The 22,058-nt window shown below is 44.4% G+C and overlaps 1 protein-coding gene across 2 annotated transcripts in view; it reads left to right on the top strand.

The window, feature by feature from the left end:
• Nucleotides 1-22,058, top strand: part of HMMR (hyaluronan mediated motility receptor) — a 472,605-nt gene that overhangs the window by 125,167 nt on the left and 325,380 nt on the right. For both annotated transcript variants that reach the window (XM_078653402.1, XM_078653403.1), the window contains one exon: nucleotides 5,516-5,581. In XM_078653402.1, the coding sequence (XP_078509528.1) occupies nucleotides 5,516-5,581 (66 nt within the window). The remainder of the gene's footprint in view (nucleotides 1-5,515; nucleotides 5,582-22,058) is intronic.

Here is a 22,058-nt window from a genome sequence, read left to right as displayed (position 1 = left end):
TTTATTTCGTACTATACCACTCTTGTTCCCCTCTGTTTTTTTTTAATAAGATAGACAGAACTGTATCCAGGTTCTTATGGGGCTTCCGGAGAGCTAGAAGATCTCTTAGATGGTGTGTAATGCCCAAAGAAAAAGGAGGGCTAGGGTTCCCGAATTTTTCTAAAAACGATGGGTATTTAATTTTTCCGGATTTTAAGTTGGATGAAGCTATGGCACCCTCAATTTATGAAATGTTACTTGGAGCTGAAGCTTGATTGTTTGCTCAGGTTTATAGAACCGAGTCACTATAAAAAAACAAAGTTTAAAGTTTTGATCACGGCGTGGGAAATCTGGAAACAATTTAACAATTTTGTTTTTGTACAAAATGGAATTATTATACGCCCTTTTTGGGGAACCCTCGGCTTCCTGACATCTTTAGGGATTCTGTTATGCAGAAGTGGCATAATCTTAAAATTTGTTCATTTGGTGACTTGCATCAGAATGGGCAATTGGTATCATTTTCTTATTTACAAGAAAGATATAATCTCACGAGGGGATTTTTTCAAATATCTCCAAGTCCGTAGCTTTCTTGAGACTAAAAACCTGCAAAATGTCAGTTCTATGAGTAAAATGGGGGAGAGGATTTGGCCTAACGGCTAGGGCGCTCGACCTCGGATCTGGGTTTGAGTCTCGGTAACGACGCCAAAAACCTCCTGTGATTCTGGGCAAATCACTTAATCTCCCCGTGCCTAAAATGAATGTATGTCCGTCCTCATGTAACGTAACTGGTGCTATGTAAAGCGCTCTGATACCTGATTCGGTTCGGGTCTAGTTCGCGCTATATAAAACTCTGCACACAAAAAAAAAATGGAGGTGCTGGAAAGCTGCAAGAGGAAAAGTAGATTTGGTACGATTTTATCATTTGATGCTTAATAGAGTGAAGGATGATCTAGAGGTTCATACTGCCAAATGGTGCAGACTTTTTGAAATAGATCAAGTGGTCATATCAAGGTCATTAAAAATGGCTAGTACTGTTTTGTTTAATGGGTCATTCAAAAGCCAACACTTTGTCTGTGTTTGATTTGTATTGCACACCATCTAAGTTAGCGAAATGGCAAGCATCAAAAGGCACGAACTGTAGTCGCTGTGGACCTATGGCTGCCGATTTAGTTCATATGCTATTTCATTGCCCGAAATTAGCTCAGTTTATATCAGAAGTGCAAAGCTTCTTAAATAATATAATGGAGTCATCACCAATACTATCAGAATTAGTGATACTAGGAGTTCAAGCTGAACAAATGGATACTATAACTATGTAAGAGGAAGGTTTTTTATTTATAGCTATGTCCGTTTATAGATATTGCATAACATCCCGATGGTTAGTTGATCCTCCAGCTTTCTTGCACTGGCAATCTAAACTACTAAAAATGTTATCAACTCTAAATCGCTTTACCGACTTACGGGCCGGAAAAAGATGTTTGGACAAAAATTATGGGCACCTATTAGTAACTGGATATAATTTTTCAGCCTGGATCCAATTTTATGTGTTCTAAAATATTGTATATCTATATCCTTTTTGCTGGATTATCTTGTGTATATTCTTATTGTAAAAATGTTGATTATGCTTTTCTCTGTGATGAATTAATCAATGGTGATACAAATATGACCTTTTTTTCAGTTTTTTTGCTTTTTCTTTGTACCAAACAATCATCCACTGCCAAAAAAATTCAATAAAAATATTTTTTTTTTTAAAAAGGACCATGTCTGTGCCTATTGCATACACATAGGGAGGATTCCTGGTGCCCTGCTGTGTCAGTGCCCGTGCACCAGTTATGTGAACATAATCCACACCCTTTTTGTTACATAATACAATAAATCCAAATCCATTCACCATACAGTTACCACTTGCGCAAGAGCACCACATGTCGACCAGTATCACCGGAGAAGACGAGTCCATCGGAGTCTTTGACCAAGAAAGAAAAGGTTATTAAGCCACCGGCCCTGTGGTGTATAGAGCCAACCATTATTTGTATTCATATTTTAGTTTTCCTCTACTCAGAAAATACAGTAGCAAGTGCCATCCCGTGGATATTCTGAAATGTAGGCACAAGCCTGTTCCTCCAGGACCAGGGCTCAACTGCCCTAGCTCATAAGTGTAAGATTCAGTTTCTTTCGGGGCAGATAAGGGTTTAATGTGTATGGGCATATTTCCGACCATAAACATAACTGGGATTGAGCTGAAACATTTGAAACGTAATATGAAGGCCAAGGGCCACAATCAGTCTGTAATAAGATCCACACATAAGATTATGCAATAATAACTCTGCTCTTCAAAAACAAACTACCAAATTGCAGCTTCAGGAAGAACATGAGCTCACAACATCATTAAACAAGAGTAGGTAATTTGCTAGGCCCCGCTGCTCATGGTGCAACTTTTATTTAGATATTCTAAAGCAAACACGCTGTATTTAATATTTCCGAAGCAGCTAACATGATTAATACCACTAGATGGCGCCAGAAGCTAGATCAGATCTGTTCCCGTTCCTTGAAGGACTATTTTTTAAATAAAGAAAAGCAAACCTTTTCTGAGGCTCGCAAAGTTTTCAGACCTGCCCCACTGTGCCCAGTATGGGGGACTCCGTGTCGCTGGTGGTCTTTAATCCTACCCATGCTGTGTGCACTACTCAGCCCCCGGCTTCATGCCGCTGCTGCTGACTGATTTCTCCTCTGCGTTTTATAGAGCGGTAGGAGTTTTAGTGCCCTCGGTGGTGGGCTCGCTTAGTCTAGATGGATACCATTAACAGCTGACTTGGGGGCTGGGCCTTGGCGAAGTCCTCCGAGCACTTAAATACACTACTCAATTCCACGGGAACAGTTTGTTAAAATGCACCGTTGAGGTAACTATTATTCTATCTGTGCAGTGTGCCAAAAGAGGGCAGTGCACTGGGAAGGCAGTAGTAGAGAAACATTTCCCTACATCAACACTACCGCGCTTATTTTCCAAAGAGCGGACTTCACTTTTTATAACAAGCCTGTCGTGGGCCGGGACTTCCGCCTTCTGCGGGAAGCCTGCGCCCACGGAGTGCGTTCCCGAGAGGAGCAGTGGTGACGCGGGACTTCCATGCCTGAGGGAGAGCCCCGCGGTGGAGGCAGTAGTAAGGAGAAGCCCTGGGTTAGAAGTGGCGTGAAGGAATCCCCGCGTGTGCCAGGTGATGCAGAGGAGATGACACCAGCGCAGCGACAAGAGTGAGTTTGGGGGTGTGTGTGTGTGCGCGCGCTCTCTCTCGATTGCAGGAGGCTGACTTGCAAGTGGGACAGGAGATGTGTACGTGCGCGTACACCTGCTGAAATCGCCGAGGGCTCTGCGCGTGCCAATCTCCTGTCCCACTTCCAGAGCAAGTCATTAACAATAGAGCTCGCTGGAGACAGCAGCGCTTCGCGCTGCTTACGCCAGCTCGACCTAAAAAAGGATTAATATAAGTGAATTTCCTCCCATAGGATAACATTGGTGATTCTATGTGAAAAAGTTTTTAAGTGTAAACTTTTGAAATGCAATAATCTTTAAAAATCGTACCTCTTCCTGAAAACAGGTGAGTAAATGAGTTTTAGTTAATGTCGCAGTGCTGAATCTAGGATCCAGCACTGTTAGCAAAAGTAAACTGAAAAGTAATTAACTTCATTTTACTTAAAGCCCATTCATTCGAATGTACTATACCTGCTAAGTGTTGCAAACTGCTTAGTTAAAACTGTAACCAAAACCAGTAGAAGTTATACTGCAATTTCGAACTGTGTTAATACAAGTAATTTACTACTGCAAAGTATTGTTATGCTTACTTTTGCCAGGCTTGCTTGGTTCTAGAAATAAACCAACAGTATTTTTTTTTATGCAAAAACAATTGGCCTATAGTTCAGTTCTTCAGTGTGTGAATTCATTTGCTGATTGAGTGTGTACATCAAATGCTTAACACTGTCCTGTGATACTGCCACTTTAGAGAGTATGGTTCTATCTAACTTTAACCTCTGGAGACCCTTGGACTCTATACACACTGTACCTCACTTCGGTGCAGTATATATAGAGCCAGTTTCTTACAGCATGTCAAAGGGCACTTTCCTACAGGGCTTGGTCATGGCTATAAATGTTTGTGAAACTAGGTGGTCTAGAAGGGTGGTTTAAAACTGTTCCAGAGTTATTAAATCGCCCAGTCAACAGAACTAGACCCCATGCTCAGGATGCACTGGGGTACTACGTCTTTGGTAAGATGGTGTACCTCAAAATTGCCTGTACTGCCATCAGTTTCTCGGTTAAGCAGCATTGGAGCTCCGTGATGCAGTGCAGCTCATATACCGTCTTTGTGCATATATGGTGGCTTTTAGCTCGGAGTGTTGGATGTTATGGCCCATTGAGATAACATCCACCCAAATTTCACCACTGGTGTTAAAAGGTCCTCACACAAGAGGTTTATCTTGTGCAGAATGCAATGTTCCGCTGAGCCACACGATTCCTTTGGTATTAGTATATCACTTGCACGTAGGCTTTACCTGTACCACACATTAGGGCGATGTATTTTAGCCATAGTTATGAGGTTAACATGTAATCAAGCGGAGCATTCTTCCCTGAGGGTCACTGGAAAGGCCTGTACCCCTGAAATACTAATTCACTGTTTGTAAGTAAGTTGCATGGGATGAGGGTGTGATTAGCAGCCCTTCCTTGGAAAGAGCGAGTACCTTGTCCACCTGCCATTCGTGCCAAGATTTAAGTTTTCTTTTTCATGACTAACAAAAAAGCAAATGTGGTACCTGAAGTGTACTTTAGTTATCTAGTAAGCTGTATAACAAAAATTGATAGTTTGTCCAAAAACAGGGCACAATTGTGCAGTCCTACCAGGCTACGAGAAATGTAAAATTCCAGAACTAGCTGTGATCTAAATTTCTATACTGTAAAGGGGCTTAATTATTGTTGTAACAAGTATGCCAATCTATATGAACCTATGCCTTGTGTGCCTAAAGTTGTGGTTGGCAGAGTTTCAAAATTAGACTTGGGTGCAGTTTGGGTTATGCTGGTGTAATTTCTAGAATTGTGTTAAGCTTGTTACACAAAATGATGCCGTGTTTTGTAATTATGCCACTGTTCTCAGCAACACGATAGCTTGCCAACAACCAGAAGGAGCACCTGGCGGCAACAATTTAATATTTTAGTGGTTATTTTTAGTGCAGTACGCATCCTTGCCTCAGAATGATAGGATGCTCTTCACCACTAAAATATAGCTCTAAATGATAGTATTTCTTGTATTCCCGAAATCCCATGGAACTTCCCGCCCTCCTGCTCATGAAGATTTGCCACCTTGATTTGCTCCCAAAAAAGAACAGATCTGGGTTTCCTAACAGTTTTGAAATTGTACCTATACAAAAGATCTTCGCTATGTTTTTGAATCTTCTACCAGGATTGGAAATACTTTCTGGTGCGAATGTTGGCCATTGGTCAAAATGTACATCCCCTCCCCTCATAGCTTTCAATGTGTTCTTAATTGTATTCTAGAGTATGTTCACCAGGAAGGAAAGCTTCAGAGTGAAGAACTGGTGATGGAAATGGAAAAATTGCATGGTAAGTTTGCACAAGTTAATTTCTGTGTTTTAGCTCTAAACAAAATGTTTTTAAAAATCTTTACTGTTTGTGTGATCAAGTGGAATGCCAGTGTAAAACTATGCTGCATGGCGATATTTGTGCAATCTGACTTGAGTTTTAAACTTTTCGAGTTTGAAATGCTCCTCAAGTAAATTACCTTTAAACAGCTGTCTGCTTCGAGAAGACTCCTACTGTTGCTTAAATATTCTCTTTGGCAATGTATCCTTCAGCAGTCTCCGTAGAATAGATTAATCTGTGGTCAGAGCCTTGGTCTGCTTTAGCTCATGCAAGAATCTTGGGCCTTACAGGCACCGTGCACATAAACTAGACATCCCTTGACTACTTTAAGGCAGGATGTCATGTTTTGGGATAGCCTTTCTGATTTCTGGGCGCTTGGTCCCATCCTGCCGACCCTTCACCTTTCGGAGATAGGAGTGATAAGAAAACAAGTTACTTACCTGTAACTTTGGTTCCCCTGTATTGGTAACTTTCATAGATTCACATGCTTTCTATCATTCGCCAGTCGTCAGCCTGGGAGCCTCGGTAAATAGAAAATACCATAGCAGTATGTACAAAAGAGAAAGTAAGGCCTAGGCCTCATCTAATTTTGTAGCCTATTTTCCTCTTTGTGTAAAAGAGACCAAACGTTTGCAACAACCATTCAGATTAGCCCCACCCCATAGAACCCTCAGGAGAGCGCCTAAGAGCCTCAGATTTTCACAGCCGTTGTGTAACAGAAACCACTCTTGCTGAAGGCTCAGCTTTCCCTGAGGAGGAGAGTGGGCGCATGGGAATCTATGAAAGTTACCAATACTGGGGAACCAAAGTTACAGGTAAGTAACTTGTTTTCTTGCCCCAGTATTGGAACGTTCATAAATTCCCATGCTTTGTATAAGTAGCTAGCAGTAAAATACCCATACACTGTTTACCAGTGTATCCCATTTCAGCATAAATATACTCATGTAAGCATATATACCTTGTAACAGTACATGCAGAAAACTTATGCGATACAAAATGTGGAATCATAGGAAGGAGGGATAGAAGGGAAAGCTCACCTCTCATTGGAACAGATTCCTCAGTACAGCTTGTCCTACTGCCGCTTCGCTCTTCATGAGAGTCCAGGCAGTAATGTTTTGTGAAGGTATGGGCGCTGCTCCATGTGGCCGCTCTACAAATGTCCTTTATAGGGACACCAGCAAAGAGAGCTGCTGAAGACGAGAGATCTTGTGGAGTGAGCTCGAACCTGTCTCTGCAGTGGCTTCCCTTTCAATTTGTGGCAGTAATCCATTGCGCTTGTAATCCAGCGTGAAGTGCCTTGCTTCGAGAGAGGAAGTCCTTTCCGGGGTGCACTAAAAGCCACAAATAGCTGAGATTTCCTAAAATCTTTTCTTCGTTCAAGATAAAATTTGAGACATCTTTGGACATCCAAGGAATGAAGAGAACGTTCTGCTGGTGTTGTAGGACGAGGAAAAAAAGATTTGAGAACTACTGGTTCATTCAAATGGAAATCCGAAGGGACCTTTGGTATAAATTTTGGATTGGTCCTTAAAAACATAGTCCTTCCTAAACTGTAGAAAAGGTTCCCGGGTGGAGAGAGCTTGCAGCTCTCCTACTCTCCTGGCTGAGGTAAGAGCCAGGAGGAGAGCAAATTTCCATGATAAGAATTTTAGATCCACCCTGTGAATTGGTCGAATGGAGGTCTCATTAGATGAGCCAGCACCAAATTAAGATTCCAGGTCGGAGGTGGCCGCCGCACTGGTGGAAAGACTGAAAAGACCTTTCAAGAATTGTTTGATAACTCTAGCTGATCAAAGCGATGGACACGCCGATGACCTTCTGAACCTCGAAATGGCCACTAGATGAACTTTGTTGGAAGAATATGAGAGGCCTGATTTAGCCAGCGATAGAATGTAAGGCAGTATCTGGTGAGGATCTGAAGAGAACGGATGGATGTGCTCTCGTTCACACCACATGCAGAAGCGCTTCCATTTAGCACGGTAAGTCTTATTCGCACTTGGCGCACGAGCTTGAGAGAAAATGTCTCTACACTTTAGGAATATCTAGAGTGAAAATCTCTGTACTCAGGAGCCAGGCTTTCAAATGGAGAGAGCTCTGATCTGGATGAATCACCTGTCCCCGGGACATTGTCAACAGAGATGGGATGGGACAAAGGTGATAAGGATGATCTTGGGGGGTAGGAGGAGTTCCGTTTACCAGAACTGTCGAGGCTATGCCGGTGCTATTAAGATCATCCTGCAAGGTTCCATCTTCAACTTCCTGAAAAGCCAGGGAATTGGAGGAAAGGTGTAACAAAATGCGCCTAACCAAGATATCGAAAGCGCATTCCCCAGCAATCCCTGATGGTGATGTCTGCTTGCATAGAATCGTCATTTCCTGTTTTCTGCAGTCGCGAACAAATCTATGGTTGGAGTACCCCATCGCCGAAACACTTTCTCCAGAGTGTCTTGATCTAATTCTCACTCGTGGCAGGTAGATTTTAGACGACTTAAGGTGTCTACTGTTGTTGAGTGCCTGGTAGGTGCTCTGCTGAAAGTACTGCATTGTGGAGAATCGCCCATTCCCATATTTCCTGGGCCTCTTTTGAGAGGAGAAGGGATCTTGTTCCTCCCTGTTTGTTTATGTAATGCATGGCCGTTGTGTTGTCTGTCCTGACCAGCACAGTTGCATCTTGAATCCTTGGATTGAAAGCCTGCAAGGCCAGGCGAATCACGTTCCAAGAGATTCATATGAAGATGACGCTCTTCTGTATTCCAGTGACTGCTCACCAGGAGATCTTGTAAGACCGAGCCCAAGCCTTCCATTGAAGCATCTGTGGTTAGAACCAGCGGGGATACAAGCATCCTGAACGAAAGACCTCTTGAGATTTTTCTCGACAGCCCACCAACCTGCTGCTTTTCTTATGAGAGGAGTGACCTTTATCTTGTCCTCGAAAGAGCCTTTCACCTGGCGCCATTGCATGTCCAGTTGTTCCTGCAAGGGATGCATTCTTAGTCTTCAATGCGGAACTAATGGTATGCAGGATATCAATCCTAGTAAAGATTTGTAGAGACAAACTGATAGGGACCTTCTCCTCTGTATATTGACTGCAGAGGAGAGTAGTTTTTTCTGCCTTTCTTCTGAGGGGAAGGCTTTGCAATTCTTTGTGTCCAGAATGGAAACCAGGAACTTGACCCTCCTGGCTGGATAAGTGACTGACTTGTCCTTGTTGAGACATAGACCCAGGTTTTTGAAAAGATGGATGCAAGTTTCAACTGCTCTTGACGCTGTCTGAGAAGATTGAGCCTTGATTAACAAATCGTCTAGGTAGGGGAAAACCTCCAGCGATTGTTTCCTTAAGAACGCCGCTATCGGGGCCAATACCTTTGTGAAAATCCGCGGAGCAGATCTGAGCCTGAAAGGCAGGGCTGGGTGGATCGTAATGTGGAAATATGCGTCCTGGAGATCCAGAGTCGCCATGTAATCTCCAGGATTTAGAAGATACACAACGTCCTGAAGAGAGACCATTCGAAAGGAGTTTTGAGATGGGTGTTGAGCTCCCTCAGGTCTAAGATTGGGCGCCACTTGTCTTCCATCTTCTTAATAAGGAAAAATCTGGAATAGAACCCTTTTCCTTTTTGAGTGGGTGGCACAGGTTGTTCTATCGCTCCCTTGGTGAGCAGATGAGAGACTTCGAGACAGAAGTTGCAGATGTTTTGATTCTGTGGCGCTCTTGGAGGTGGTAAATTTTGGAATTCCAATGTATGGCCAAATTGAATGATCTGTAGGACCCACTGATCGGTTATGATATTCCAGCAATCGAATTTGTAATCCTTCCTCCTATCTTTGAAACAAGAGGTGAAGGAACAGTAGGCAGAGCCTGGAAGCCGCCATTGGCGTTTAGAGGTATGCCTCCCTTGAAGCCCTTGTCTACCTCTAGAAGATTGGCGCGAGAGACTCAGATTGATTTTTGCCACTGAGAATACTGAGGCCTATAATATTGCAAGGATTGCAAATAGGAGTATCGTTGCTGATAGCCTCCCCTGTATGTAGAGAATCACTTGCCTCTTGCTCCCCGGGAAGGTACTTTTCGGTATTTGAGCGTGCCTAAGGACTACACCGTTTCGGTGTCTTTTTTAGGTCGAGCTGGCGTTGGAGCGCGAAGCGCTCCCGCCAGCGAGACTAGTGTCACCTTCCTCCCTGTCAAGGGAGTAACAGCTGTGAACGAGCCCGATACAGACCTGGGTACGAGCCGACCCAGGTCTGTGAACGCGCTTCAAGGTTGAGCAGCTTGTGCACGTTTGTTGGACGTCAGGCGCTGCAAGCCCGCCAGACCAATTATCCCAGCAGGAGTCTCCACTTCCTCAGGCACCGCAACAATTATCACAGCATGAGACCCACTTATCACAGCATGTCAACAGGCACCCAGGCTGCTGGAGCACTCAACTATAATTAATGTGCAGTTGAGTGCTCCAGCAGCGTGGGGCGGCTCTCTGCATGCTGTGATAATGATCACTTTGGGGCCTCATGCTGTGATAATTAGGGCGGCATGCTCTATTTGCAGCACTGAACATTTTCAAAGAAGGCGAAGCAGTGACATTCATTGGAGACACTCACCCTCACCCCCTCACCCCTCACACACCTACTCACCCTCACACACCACCTCACCCTCACCTTCACACCCCCTCACACACACCCTCACATACCCTTACCAGCACCGCAAAACACAACACAGCACAGCAAAGCACAGCACAGCAAAACACAACACAGCAAAGCACAGCAAAGCACAGCACAGCACAGCAAAACACAGCACAGCACAGCACAGCACAGCAAAACACAGCACAGCAAAACACAGCACAGCAAAACACAGCACAGCATAGCAAAACACAGCACATGACAGCACAGCACAGCAAAACACAGCACAGCACAGCAAAACACAGCACAACACAGCACAGCAAAACACAGCACAGCAAGACACAGCACAACAGAGCACAGCAAAACACAGCACGGCACAGCAAAACACAGCAAAGCACAGCAAAACACAGCACAGCACAACACAGCACAGCAAAACACAGCACAGCAAAACACAGCACAGCACAGCAAAACACAGCACAGCAAAACACAGCACAGCAAAACACAGCACAGCAAAGCACAGCACAGCAAAGCACAGCACAACACAGCACAGCAAAGCACAGCATAGCAAAGCACAGCACAGCACAGCAAAGCACAGCAAAACACAGCAAAGCACAGCACAGCAAAGCACAGCACAGCAAAGCACAGCACAGCATAGCAAAACACAGCATAGCAAAACACAGCACAGCACAGCAAAACACAGCGCAGCACAGCAAAACACAGCACAGCAAAACACAGCACAGCACGACCAAGCACAGCACGACCAAGCACAGCACAACCAAGCACAGCACAACCAAGCACAGCACAACCAAGCACAGCACAACCAAGCACAGCACAACCAAGCACAGCACAACCAAGCACAGCACAACCAAGCACAGCACAACCAAGCACAGCACAACCAAGCACAGCATAACCAAGCACAACAAAACATAGCATAACCAAGCACAACAAAACATAGCATAACAAAAAATAGCATAACAAAACACAACAAAACATAGCATAGCATAACAAAGCATAGCATAGCATAACACAACATAGCATAGCATAACAAAACACAACATAGCATAGGATAGCAAAACTAAACAGAGCATAGCATAACAAAACAAAGCATAGGATAGCAAAACAAAACATAGCCTAACAAAACATGGCATAACAAAACATGGCATAACAAAACATGGCATAACAAAACATGGCATAACAAAACATGGCATAGCAAAACATATAATAGCATAGCAAAACATAGCATATCAAACACAACAAAACATAGCATAGCAAAACATAGCATACCAAAACATAGTATAGCATAACAAAACATAGCATAACAAAACATAGCATAGCAAAACAAAGCATAGCAAAACACAACACAACATAGCATAGCATAACAAAGCATAGCATAACAAACACAACAAAGCATTGCATAGCATAACAAAACAAAGCATAGGATAGCAAAAAAACATAGCATAGCATAACAAAGCATAGAATAGCAAAACAAAACATTGCATAGCATAACAAAACAAAGCATAACATAACAAAGCATAGCATAGCATAACAAAACAAAACATATCATAGCCTAGCAAAACATAGCATACCAAACACAACAAAACATAGCATAACAAAACATAGAAAAACAAAGCATAACACACACAACCACACACACACAACCACGTACACATAACCACAACCACACACAACCACACACACAACTATCTATCTATCTATCGCCCTCACTCTATTTGTCTATCGATCTATCGCCCTCACTCTGTCTATCTATCGCCCTCACTCTATCTATCGGCCTCAGTCTATCTATCTAATCGCCCTCACTCTATCTGTCTATCTATCGCCCTCACTCTATCTATCGCCCTCACTCTATCTATCGCCCTCACTCTATCTATCGCCCTCACTCTATCTATCGCCCTCACTCTATCTATCGCCCTCACTCTATCTATCGCCCTCACTCTATCTATCAATCTATTTATCGCCCTCACGCTATCTATCTAATCGCCCTCACGCTATCTATCTAATCGCCCTCACGCTATCTATCTAATCGCCCTCACGCTATCTATCTAATCGCCCTCACGCTATCTATCGCCCTCACTCTATCTATCGCCCTCACTCTATCTATCGCCCTCACTCTATCTATCGCCCTCACTCTATCTATCGCCCTCACTCTATCTATCGCCCTCACTCTATCGCCCTCACTCTATCTAATCGCCCTCACTCTATCTATCAATCTATCTATCGCCCTCACTCTATCTATCTAATCGCCCTCACTCTATCTATCTATCAATCTATCTATCGCCCTCACTCTATCTATCGCCCTCACTCTATCTATCGCCCTCACTCTATCTATCTATTGCCCTCACTCTATCTATCGCCCTCACTCTATCTATCTATCGCCCTCACTCTATCTATCTATCGCCCTCACTCTATCTATCTATCGCCCTCACTCTATCTATCTATCGCCCTCACTCTATCTATCTATCGCCCTCACTCTATCTATCTATCGCCCTCACTCTATCTATCGCCCTCACTCTATCTATCTATCGCCCTCACTCTATCTATCGCCCTCACTCTATCTATCTATCAATCTATTTATCGCCCTCACGCTATCTATCTAATCGCCCTCACTCTATCTATCGCCCTCACTCTATCTATCTATCAATCTATTTATCGCCCTCACGCTATCTATCTAATCGCCCTCACTCTATCTATCGCCCTCACTCTATCTATCTATCAATCTATTTATCGCCCTCACGCTATCTATCTAATCGCCCTCACGCTATCTATCGCCCTCACTCTATCTATCAATCCTATCTATCTATCTATCTATCTATCTATCGCCCTCACTCTATCTATCTATCGCCAGCACTCTATCTATCTGTCTAGCTATCTATCGCCCTCACTCCTATCTATCTATCTATCTATCTATCTATCTATCTATCTATCTCGCTCACTCAATCTCTCTATCGCCCTCCCTCTATCTATCGCCCTCCCTCTATCTATCGCCCTCCCTCCCTCTATCTATCGCCCTCCCTCCCTCTATCTATCGCCCTCCCTCACTCTATCTATCGCCCTCACTCTATCTATCGCCCTCACTCTATCTATCGCCCTCACTCTATCGCCCTCACTCTATCTATCTAATCGCCCTCACGCTATCTATCTAATCGCCCTCACGCTATCTATCTAATCGCCCTCACGCTATCTATCTATCGCCCTCACTCTATCTATCTAATCGCCCTCACGCTATCTATCTAATCGCCCTCACGCTATCTATCTAATCGCCCTCACGCTATCTATCTTATCGCCCTCACTCTATCTATCTTATCGCCCTCACTCTATCTATCTAATCGCCCTCACGCTATCTATCTAATCGCCCTCACGCTATCTATCTAATCGCCCTCACGCTATCTATCTAATCGCCCTCACGCTATCTATCTAATCGCCCTCACGCTATCTATCTAATCGCCCTCACGCTATCTATCTAATCGCCCTCACGCTATCTATCTAATCGCCCTCACGCTATCTATCTAATCGCCCTCACGCTATCTATCTAATCGCCCTCACGCTATCTATCTAATCGCCCTCACGCTATCTATCTATCGCCCTCACTCTATCTATCAATCTATTTATCGCCCTCACGCTATCTATCTAATCGCCCTCACGCTATCTATCTAATCGCCCTCACGCTATCTATCTAATCGCCCTCACGCTATCTATCTAATCGCCCTCACGCTATCTATCTAATCGCCCTCACGCTATCTATCTAATCGCCCTCACGCTATCTATCTAATCGCCCTCACGCTATCTATCTAATCGCCCTCACGCTATCTATCTAATCGCCCTCACGCTATCTATCTTATCGCCCTCACTCTATCTATCTAATCGCCCTCACGCTATCTATCTAATCGCCCTCACGCTATCTATCTAATCGCCCTCACGCTATCTATCTAATCGCCCTCACGCTATCTATCTAATCGCCCTCACGCTATCTATCTAATCGCCCTCACGCTATCTATCTAATCGCCCTCACGCTATCTATCTAATCGCCCTCACGCTATCTATCTAATCGCCCTCACGCTATCTATCTAATCGCCCTCACGCTATCTATCTAATCGCCCTCACGCTATCTATCTAATCGCCCTCACGCTATCTATCTATCGCCCTCACTCTATCTATCAATCTATTTATCGCCCTCACGCTATCTATCTAATCGCCCTCACGCTATCTATCTAATCGCCCTCACGCTATCTATCTAATCGCCCTCACGCTATCTATCTAATCGCCCTCACGCTATCTATCTAATCGCCCTCACGCTATCTATCTAATCGCCCTCACGCTATCTATCTAATCGCCCTCACGCTATCTATCTAATCGCCCTCACGCTATCTATCTAATCGCCCTCACGCTATCTATCTAATCGCCCTCACGCTATCTATCTAATCGCCCTCACGCTATCTATCTAATCGCCCTCACGCTATCTATCTAATCGCCCTCACGCTATCTATCTAATCGCCCTCACGCTATCTATCTAATCGCCCTCACTCTATCTATCTAATCGCCCTCACTCTATCTATCTATCAATCTATCTAATCGCCCTCACTCTATCTATCAATCTATCTAATCGCCCTCACGCTATCTATCTAATCGCCCTCACGCTATCTATCTAATCGCCCTCACGCTATCTATCTAATCGCCCTCACGCTATCTATCTAATCGCCCTCACGCTAGCTATCTAATCGCCCTCACGCTATCTAATCGCCCTCACTCTATCGCCCTCACTCTATCTATCTATCAATCTATCTAATCGCCCTCACTCCTATCCTATCTATCTATCTCGCTCACTCAATCTCTCTATCGCCCTCTATCTATCGCCCTCCCTCTATCTATCTATCGCCCTCACTCTATCTATCTATCCCACTCACTCTATCTATCGCATCACCACAGCATCACTAAGGGGCACAACAACATCACTATGCGCTACCACAGGATCATTGAATGCCACAGCATCACTAGTCGCCACCACAACATCGCTCAGCCCCACCACAGCATCAATCTGTGCAACCATTTACCAACAACTGGGTCAAATATGATCTCTCAATGTTTCAAGCTTTATTACAAATGTCACAAAAAGAGGTTAGTATTTCACTTCTGTTCTTGGATTTTCGTCACAATAAAATACACTGAACATATTCTTCACAAAAGTTATTTACAAAAGTTTAAGCTATTGCCATTATAAATTACAATAACTTTTATTTAAGTATTAATTATTTAAAAAATTCAAAGCCATTGTTATTTGTAATATCAATACATCTAAGTCACGTGAATACAACACATATTGCATTACAAATGCTATAGGTGTCACAAGTTATAACTATTGGCATTGTAAATGACAAAGCTATTTTTGCTATTTTCAAAACCAACACATATATAAAAAATGTGTCATTTAAAATACCAATAGCTCAAACTTTCCTAATGCGAGACCTTATGCATTGCAAATGCTTGTTTTAATGTCCTGTAGGGCATCATCCACATGCTTATCAAATAGCATGTCTCCATCAAATGGTAAATCCAGAATTTTGTTCTGCACCTCCGGCCGAAACCAGGTACATCTCAGCCAACCCTGACGCCTCAGGACTGCTGATCCCGCTAAGGCCCGGAAAGCCGTTGTAGCAATATCCATTGCACAATCTATCATTTCCGCTGATGACCGTTCACCCTCTTCTAGAATTTTTCTTGCTTCTATCTTGGCACTCTCTGGAAGTTGATCGATTAAAAGGAGAGAGATCGCCCCACATTTGGTGGTCGTATTGTCCCAAAATTGCAAGTGCGTTCGAAGCTCGAACTAAGAGGCTAGACATCAAAGAGAATCTCTTACCAAAATTATCTAATCGTCTGCCTTCTCTATCCGCTGGTGCCGTTGGAGGTGCAGCAGGGTTCCTTGACTTCCTTTGTGCTGCTTGGGAAATGACCGAGTCCGGTTTAGGTTGACCAATTAGACATGCAGGACTGTCATCCGGGGCCTTATATTTCTTTTCCAGCCGCGGTAGTACCGTAGTCCCAGTAGCTGGAGACTGCATCACCTTCTTGCCCTCATTCAAAACCTGTTCCACAATTGGTATGGAACGGATCAACTTTTTATAGGGCTCTTTGAAGTCGTAGAGAAAGCAGTCTGACTGCATGACAGGAACTGGAAGGCCAAATCTTTTTGATGCCCTTTCCATTAGAGTATGATAACCCCCTATGTCTGCTGGAGGCGAATCTACAGGGTCCGGAGAAAGATGCCGGGTCAGGGATAAGTTGTCCCATTCAGTGTCAGGGTTTTGAACCTGCTCTGTATCTTGGTCATCAGAAGAGTCATCATTATCAGGCACTGTGATTACATCATGTCCTCCAGTCCCAGGCTGTTGCCCTTGTTTTTGAGAGGTTGATGCCACAGGAATAGGTAAAGACTGCTGAGGCGGAGGAGGTGGAACGACTGCTGAGGTCTGGGATGGGAACCTCTTTTTATAATCTAGTAACATACTGCAAATCAGTTATCAATGAAGATGGCATGGCCACCATATCCTGGCCAGATGCTCGCTGATGCGTTTCCTGAGGAGTGAATTGAGACTCTGGATGATGTTGATCCAGAAAATAATCATCAGAGTCCTGGTACTTTACTTGAAGTTGTGAAGGACTATATGCATCCCCATACGGACTTTCGTCTTCATCTGAACATTCCTCATCAAATAGAAGAGGTGGAGGCAACGGTGTTACCCTACGGGGTGAAGTTATTTCCGGTGTAATCAGTTTTTTTATACAAATCCTCACTTTCTGGATCTTCGACTAGGGGGATCGTCTTCACTGGAGAAAGTACTGTCGTCGACGGAGGAACAGCAGTCGACGGAGGGCTGATCGTCGACGAGATGGATGTCAAAATCGTCGACGACATTATCGTCGATGGCGAGATTGAAGGCCTCGTCGACTAACTTAAAGTAGGAACTATCGACGTTGAACTCATCGTCGACTATGTCGGCGAAACTCTCGTCGATGGGCCCATCGACGGAGTTACAATTGAAGGCAATGGAGATTTTGTCATAGTCGTCGACGCACCTGAGACTGTCGACGGACGGATTTTCTTCTCTCCTTTTGTTTCCTGAGGAGTAGTTCAAGGCTTTTTGAACACCTTTTCTTTCTCTGAAGGTAAAGAAGCCACAGAAAGGCTTTGACTTGCCTTTTTTACAGATGGCACCTCAGGAAGCAGTCTCCCTTTCTCTTTTGACTGGTGAGGAGATTTTTTAGGACTAAGCCTTTTAGACCTTTCAGAGGTCTTTTGAGAGGCCTTAGCAGGAGGTTCCGCAGATGTAGAGGGGGAAGACCTACCCCTTTTTGTCGACCTCCTTGAAGTAGGTGAGGAGTCGTCCTTACTGTCACTGGACAAAACCTCTTTCCGAGACTTCATCTTCTGTAGCCAAGTCAGAAGTCTTCCTTCCCGGTCTCTCAGTCTTTGAGAAGGTTCTGCAGATCTTACACTCAGTGGCTTTGGGGTCCGGGTATAAGCAATAAATACAATCTTTATGCTTATCCTCCAGATAAAGTCTTTTCTTTGAGCAAGTCGCACAGGTTTTGAATAAAGCCTTCTTTTCAGACAGCCTTCTTTTCAGACATCCTGAAGAGAAAAAAGGGTTGTAGAAATCCAAGTGAAGAGAAAACTGAGCAGAGCTAAGAGGAGACTCCCTTAACAAAACGTGCGGTAGAAAATCTGAGGCTCTCTCCTGAGGGTTCTATGGGGTGAGGCTAATCTGATTGGTTGTTGCAAACTTTTGTTCTCTTTTACACAGAGGAAAATAGGCTACAAAATGAGATGAGGCCTAGGCCTTACTTTCTCTTTTGTACATACTGCTATGGTATTCTATTTACCGAGGCTCCCAGGCTGCTGACTGGGGAATGATACAAAGCAAGGGAATCTATGAAAGTTCCAATTCTGGGCCAATCTGACTTTTTTTAGGATTAGAAAGAATTACAGAAAGCGGTGGAATCATACCCTACCACATTAAGAAAGCGGTGGAATCGTACCCTACCACATTAAGATTGATCGCAATGGCTTTTGCAAGCCTTGGTGAACCCAAAGCTGATTCAGTTGTGCTCCTCTTTCCTATTGCAAGAATGCCTGCAATCTGCACTTATCAGTATTAAGAGTGTGCTCAGCCCTGCCAGCCAGGAAAAAAGAAGAAAAAATAGCTCCTACCACATTAAAGCTGGTCACATTTTAGCCTCGCTGATTTCTGGGCAGTTAGTCTAGTCTTCGTCTGACAATATTTCAGAGATGCAGCCCACACCTTGCCGCTATCTACATTTGAAGAGCTGCATTTTGCTCATGTTAAACACCCCTAACTTTGTCCATAAATATCTTGGTGGCAGGGCGTTGTTTCTCGAGTGTGCCAATTACAGCCTTTGCTCATTTATGGTATTGTAGCTTTTGGATAGCGCTTTATAACCCTGCGTTGGCACTGAACTGCTACCAATGTGGATATCAAGCTACACAATGCAGGGCGTGTGGTTGGGTGGGTGTTGAGTCTATATGTGAAGTGTTGTCATGGCGTGAGTGACTACAGCGTTGCAGTTCTGCTTTTTAACAAAAGTGTTTCCCCTATTAATCTATCATTTTTGCGTATTGATTCAATCTGTGCCCTTGTATTTCTACCATGTATTTCTGTGGTGTCTGCCTCTGTTCTATATTTAAAACCACCAAATTAAGTCAAAGCTTTTATTAGCAAATCGTGCTCGTAGTCTATTAGCGTATTGCCTGACAAGATGGCTGCTATTGGGCATAGCGTTGAATGTGCAGTCTTGGAGACAAGGGACGAAGTGCTGCTGATGCTGGCAGGACTGATGGTTGTCATAGCTTGTACTAGCTGTGTATAGTGTGCACTCCGATCTTCTATTTCGCTGCACTCTGCTTGATTGTGCTTGCTCTACTCACACCAGATGGACTTCTACGTCCTCCCTAATTTATGTTCCCAAAATGTATTTGAGCATCGCACTGGACCTGGCGTATCAGTCCTAGCGATTTCACTCCGATCTGTTTGGCATCATGTGTTAAGCACAGACTTTATCAATAATACACTCTGCTTGTGTGATAGTTGTTGGTATACATCAGGCACACCCATGAAGACTATTATTCCTCTTTTGCTACAGATAACCACGTGTGTTTGCTGACAATACGCTTCGGGGCTAGTTCATTCTCTATATTCCTAAAGAACGGGAGTTAAAAAGTTATGTGGTTAGTTTCTCTTCAACCCTCGCCTCATTACTCCTACGCAGAGATTGAACAGCCCATTCCTGTCATCACATAGCTGCATGAGCAGATATTCCCCTGTGCTGCCTACTTCAATTACTAGGTATTGCAAGTTAACAGGGAAGTACTGGGCACTAGTCATAACGATTTTCACAGCTACATGATGGCTTTACTGAAATCTAAGGTGTTTGGTATCAAACACCTTGTCTTGATAAGTCTGTAATGATGCCAGTATTGGATTTATTTAAACAAGCTCACAGAGGGTACCTTAGAGGTGCCCCCTGAAAACCTGCCAGCCTCTTAGTGTACTGGCTTACTGTTATCGTCCAGCCTGCCACCACAGACCAGTTTTAACTCTCCTGCAGGTGAGGGACCATGAGTCAAACTCCTGGTTCGGAGGAAGATATTCAACCCTCCTCCAGCAGGATAGCTAGCGATAGTGATTTAACAGATCAAGGCCAGGTGCTTCAAAGACCCTGCAGCCTTTGAAATGTGACACTGGCTTTCCCCAGACCTGGTAGATGCCGCCCTCTGCCCTGAGGCCCATTTGGCACCAGGAAAAGTGGGAAATTAGCAGTGCAAGTATGCGTGCTGCACCACCAGGCTAGTCACCACCCTAAGGTGGGCTGCTTGATGCGCTCCACGAAAGAAGGGTTTGAACATTTTGCTTTTGATGGAATTGGGAGATCTGGTACACAATTATGCCCTCTCCCCACAGGAAGTAGTCGTATAAGGGGTGTAGTGACCACCAAGGGTAAATGGCCCATTGGCTACTACCCTAACTCTCATGAGCGTCCCAAAATTCATTGTTTAGGTGGGCTCCTGACACCAGGATGGACAAAGAGCGGAACAAAGCTAGAACAGAGCAGTAGCTGTGGACTTTGGCACCAAACCCTTTCTGCTCCAACAATTCCCCACACCGGACTCTCCCTGCAACTGCATCTTCCAGAAGCCTTGGAAGGCTGCCAGCTCCATCGATCAGCTAGAGCACCTCCCTTGATGTGGAGGAGCCACTTGCCTGCAGGCACAGACCGCAATGTTCGGTACACCAATCTGCTGACCACTGGGTCCACATACACTGCATCCACACTGGATGCAGTCACCGTGCTCCAGGAGGACAGATCAATCTCCCCACCAAGTTTGGAGTAGCCAAGACACCCAGGAGCCACCCAACACAAATACCCGGGATACCAGTATGTTGCAAATAGCAAGGCTTGTTTGTGTTCAGTGTAGGAAACTGGACTTTATTTTTTTTTTGCGGTTCTCCAACCCGACCCACCCCCTCCCTTTTTTTGTTCTATAATAAAAACTGATATTCAGCTGACGTTTAAATGTTCTACAGTAGGCTAAGGACTTTTAAGTCCCTAATAAATGATGCCCCAGGTATCTAGGGTATAGGTGTTAGAGGGTCCCGTAAGGCTGCAACATATCTTACACCACCCTAAGGGACATGCAAATTTCAGACTGCCACTGCAGTCTGTGCGACATGGTACAAAACATTAGTGAAAACATATGGCACCCTCCTGTGTGCCATGCCAAACTGACTGCATTTAATAGAAATCACCTCTCAACAGGCCTTCAAGCCATAAAGTGAGGTGTATTTCTTTCTGAGGACACACCTGCATGAACAGATATGGCCCTGTGATGTTTAGTTATATTACTAGATATTACAAGTAAGCAGGAAAGGCACCTTAAGATGTGTACTGCACACTGGTCAAAAACGAATTACAGAGCTACATAATGGCTCTACTGAAACCTTTGGTGTTTGGTATCAAACACCTCCTATTGATAAACCTACACTGAATCCATTGATGGATCTGTACATGCAGCCATTGGATACTTTAGATGTACCCCCTGAACCAAACCTGTCCTCTAATATGCTGGCTGACTGGTCCAGTCCAGCCTATCACTTCAGTCTAGTTTCTGGCCCCCTAGGAGGTCAGAAACCATGCCTGCTCTTGCAGGATGTTTGCACCGCTTCCAAGCAGGATGACTAATCTGCATATCAAGGCAGGAAGTTTCAAAGTCCTTTGCCACCTTTGATATGTGACCCAAAGCTTTCCCTGACTGGTAAAATGCCACCATGCCATGGGCCCATCTGATACCAGGAAAGCTAGGACATGTATCTATGTTAGAGGCGTGTTGCACTTCCAGGCTGAAGTGAACACAAGGTTAGGTATTCCACCATCTTGTGTGTTGCGGAATTAGGAATTCTAGGACCGGGTGATGCCCACTGCAAAGATATTGGTCATCTAGGGGTTGTAGTGACCCCAGCGGTAAGCAGCCCATTGGCTACTACTGACTTCCCTTAATGTCCCTAGATTGAGTATTTAGGAGTACCTCCCCTTATATTAGGACTTCACATTTCGACTGACAAAAAGTGGCCAAATAAAACTACTGACCCGAACAGAGAAGCACGACTGACTTGGAGCCAAACCTGCCTTCTGCACCCGACCCTCAAGGAGCATCCAATTCGTCCTGCCGCTGTGTAGACCACAAGAAACCCAGAGGACTCAGTGCTTTGCCAGTTGCCAAAGAAACTCCCTTGGA

This window comes from Lissotriton helveticus, chromosome 7 (genome assembly GCF_964261635.1).
Source record: "Lissotriton helveticus chromosome 7, aLisHel1.1, whole genome shotgun sequence".
Taxonomy (NCBI): domain Eukaryota; kingdom Metazoa; phylum Chordata; class Amphibia; order Caudata; family Salamandridae; genus Lissotriton; species Lissotriton helveticus.
Note: the sequence above shows the minus strand (reverse complement) of the source record. Positions and strands in the feature narration are given on the sequence as shown.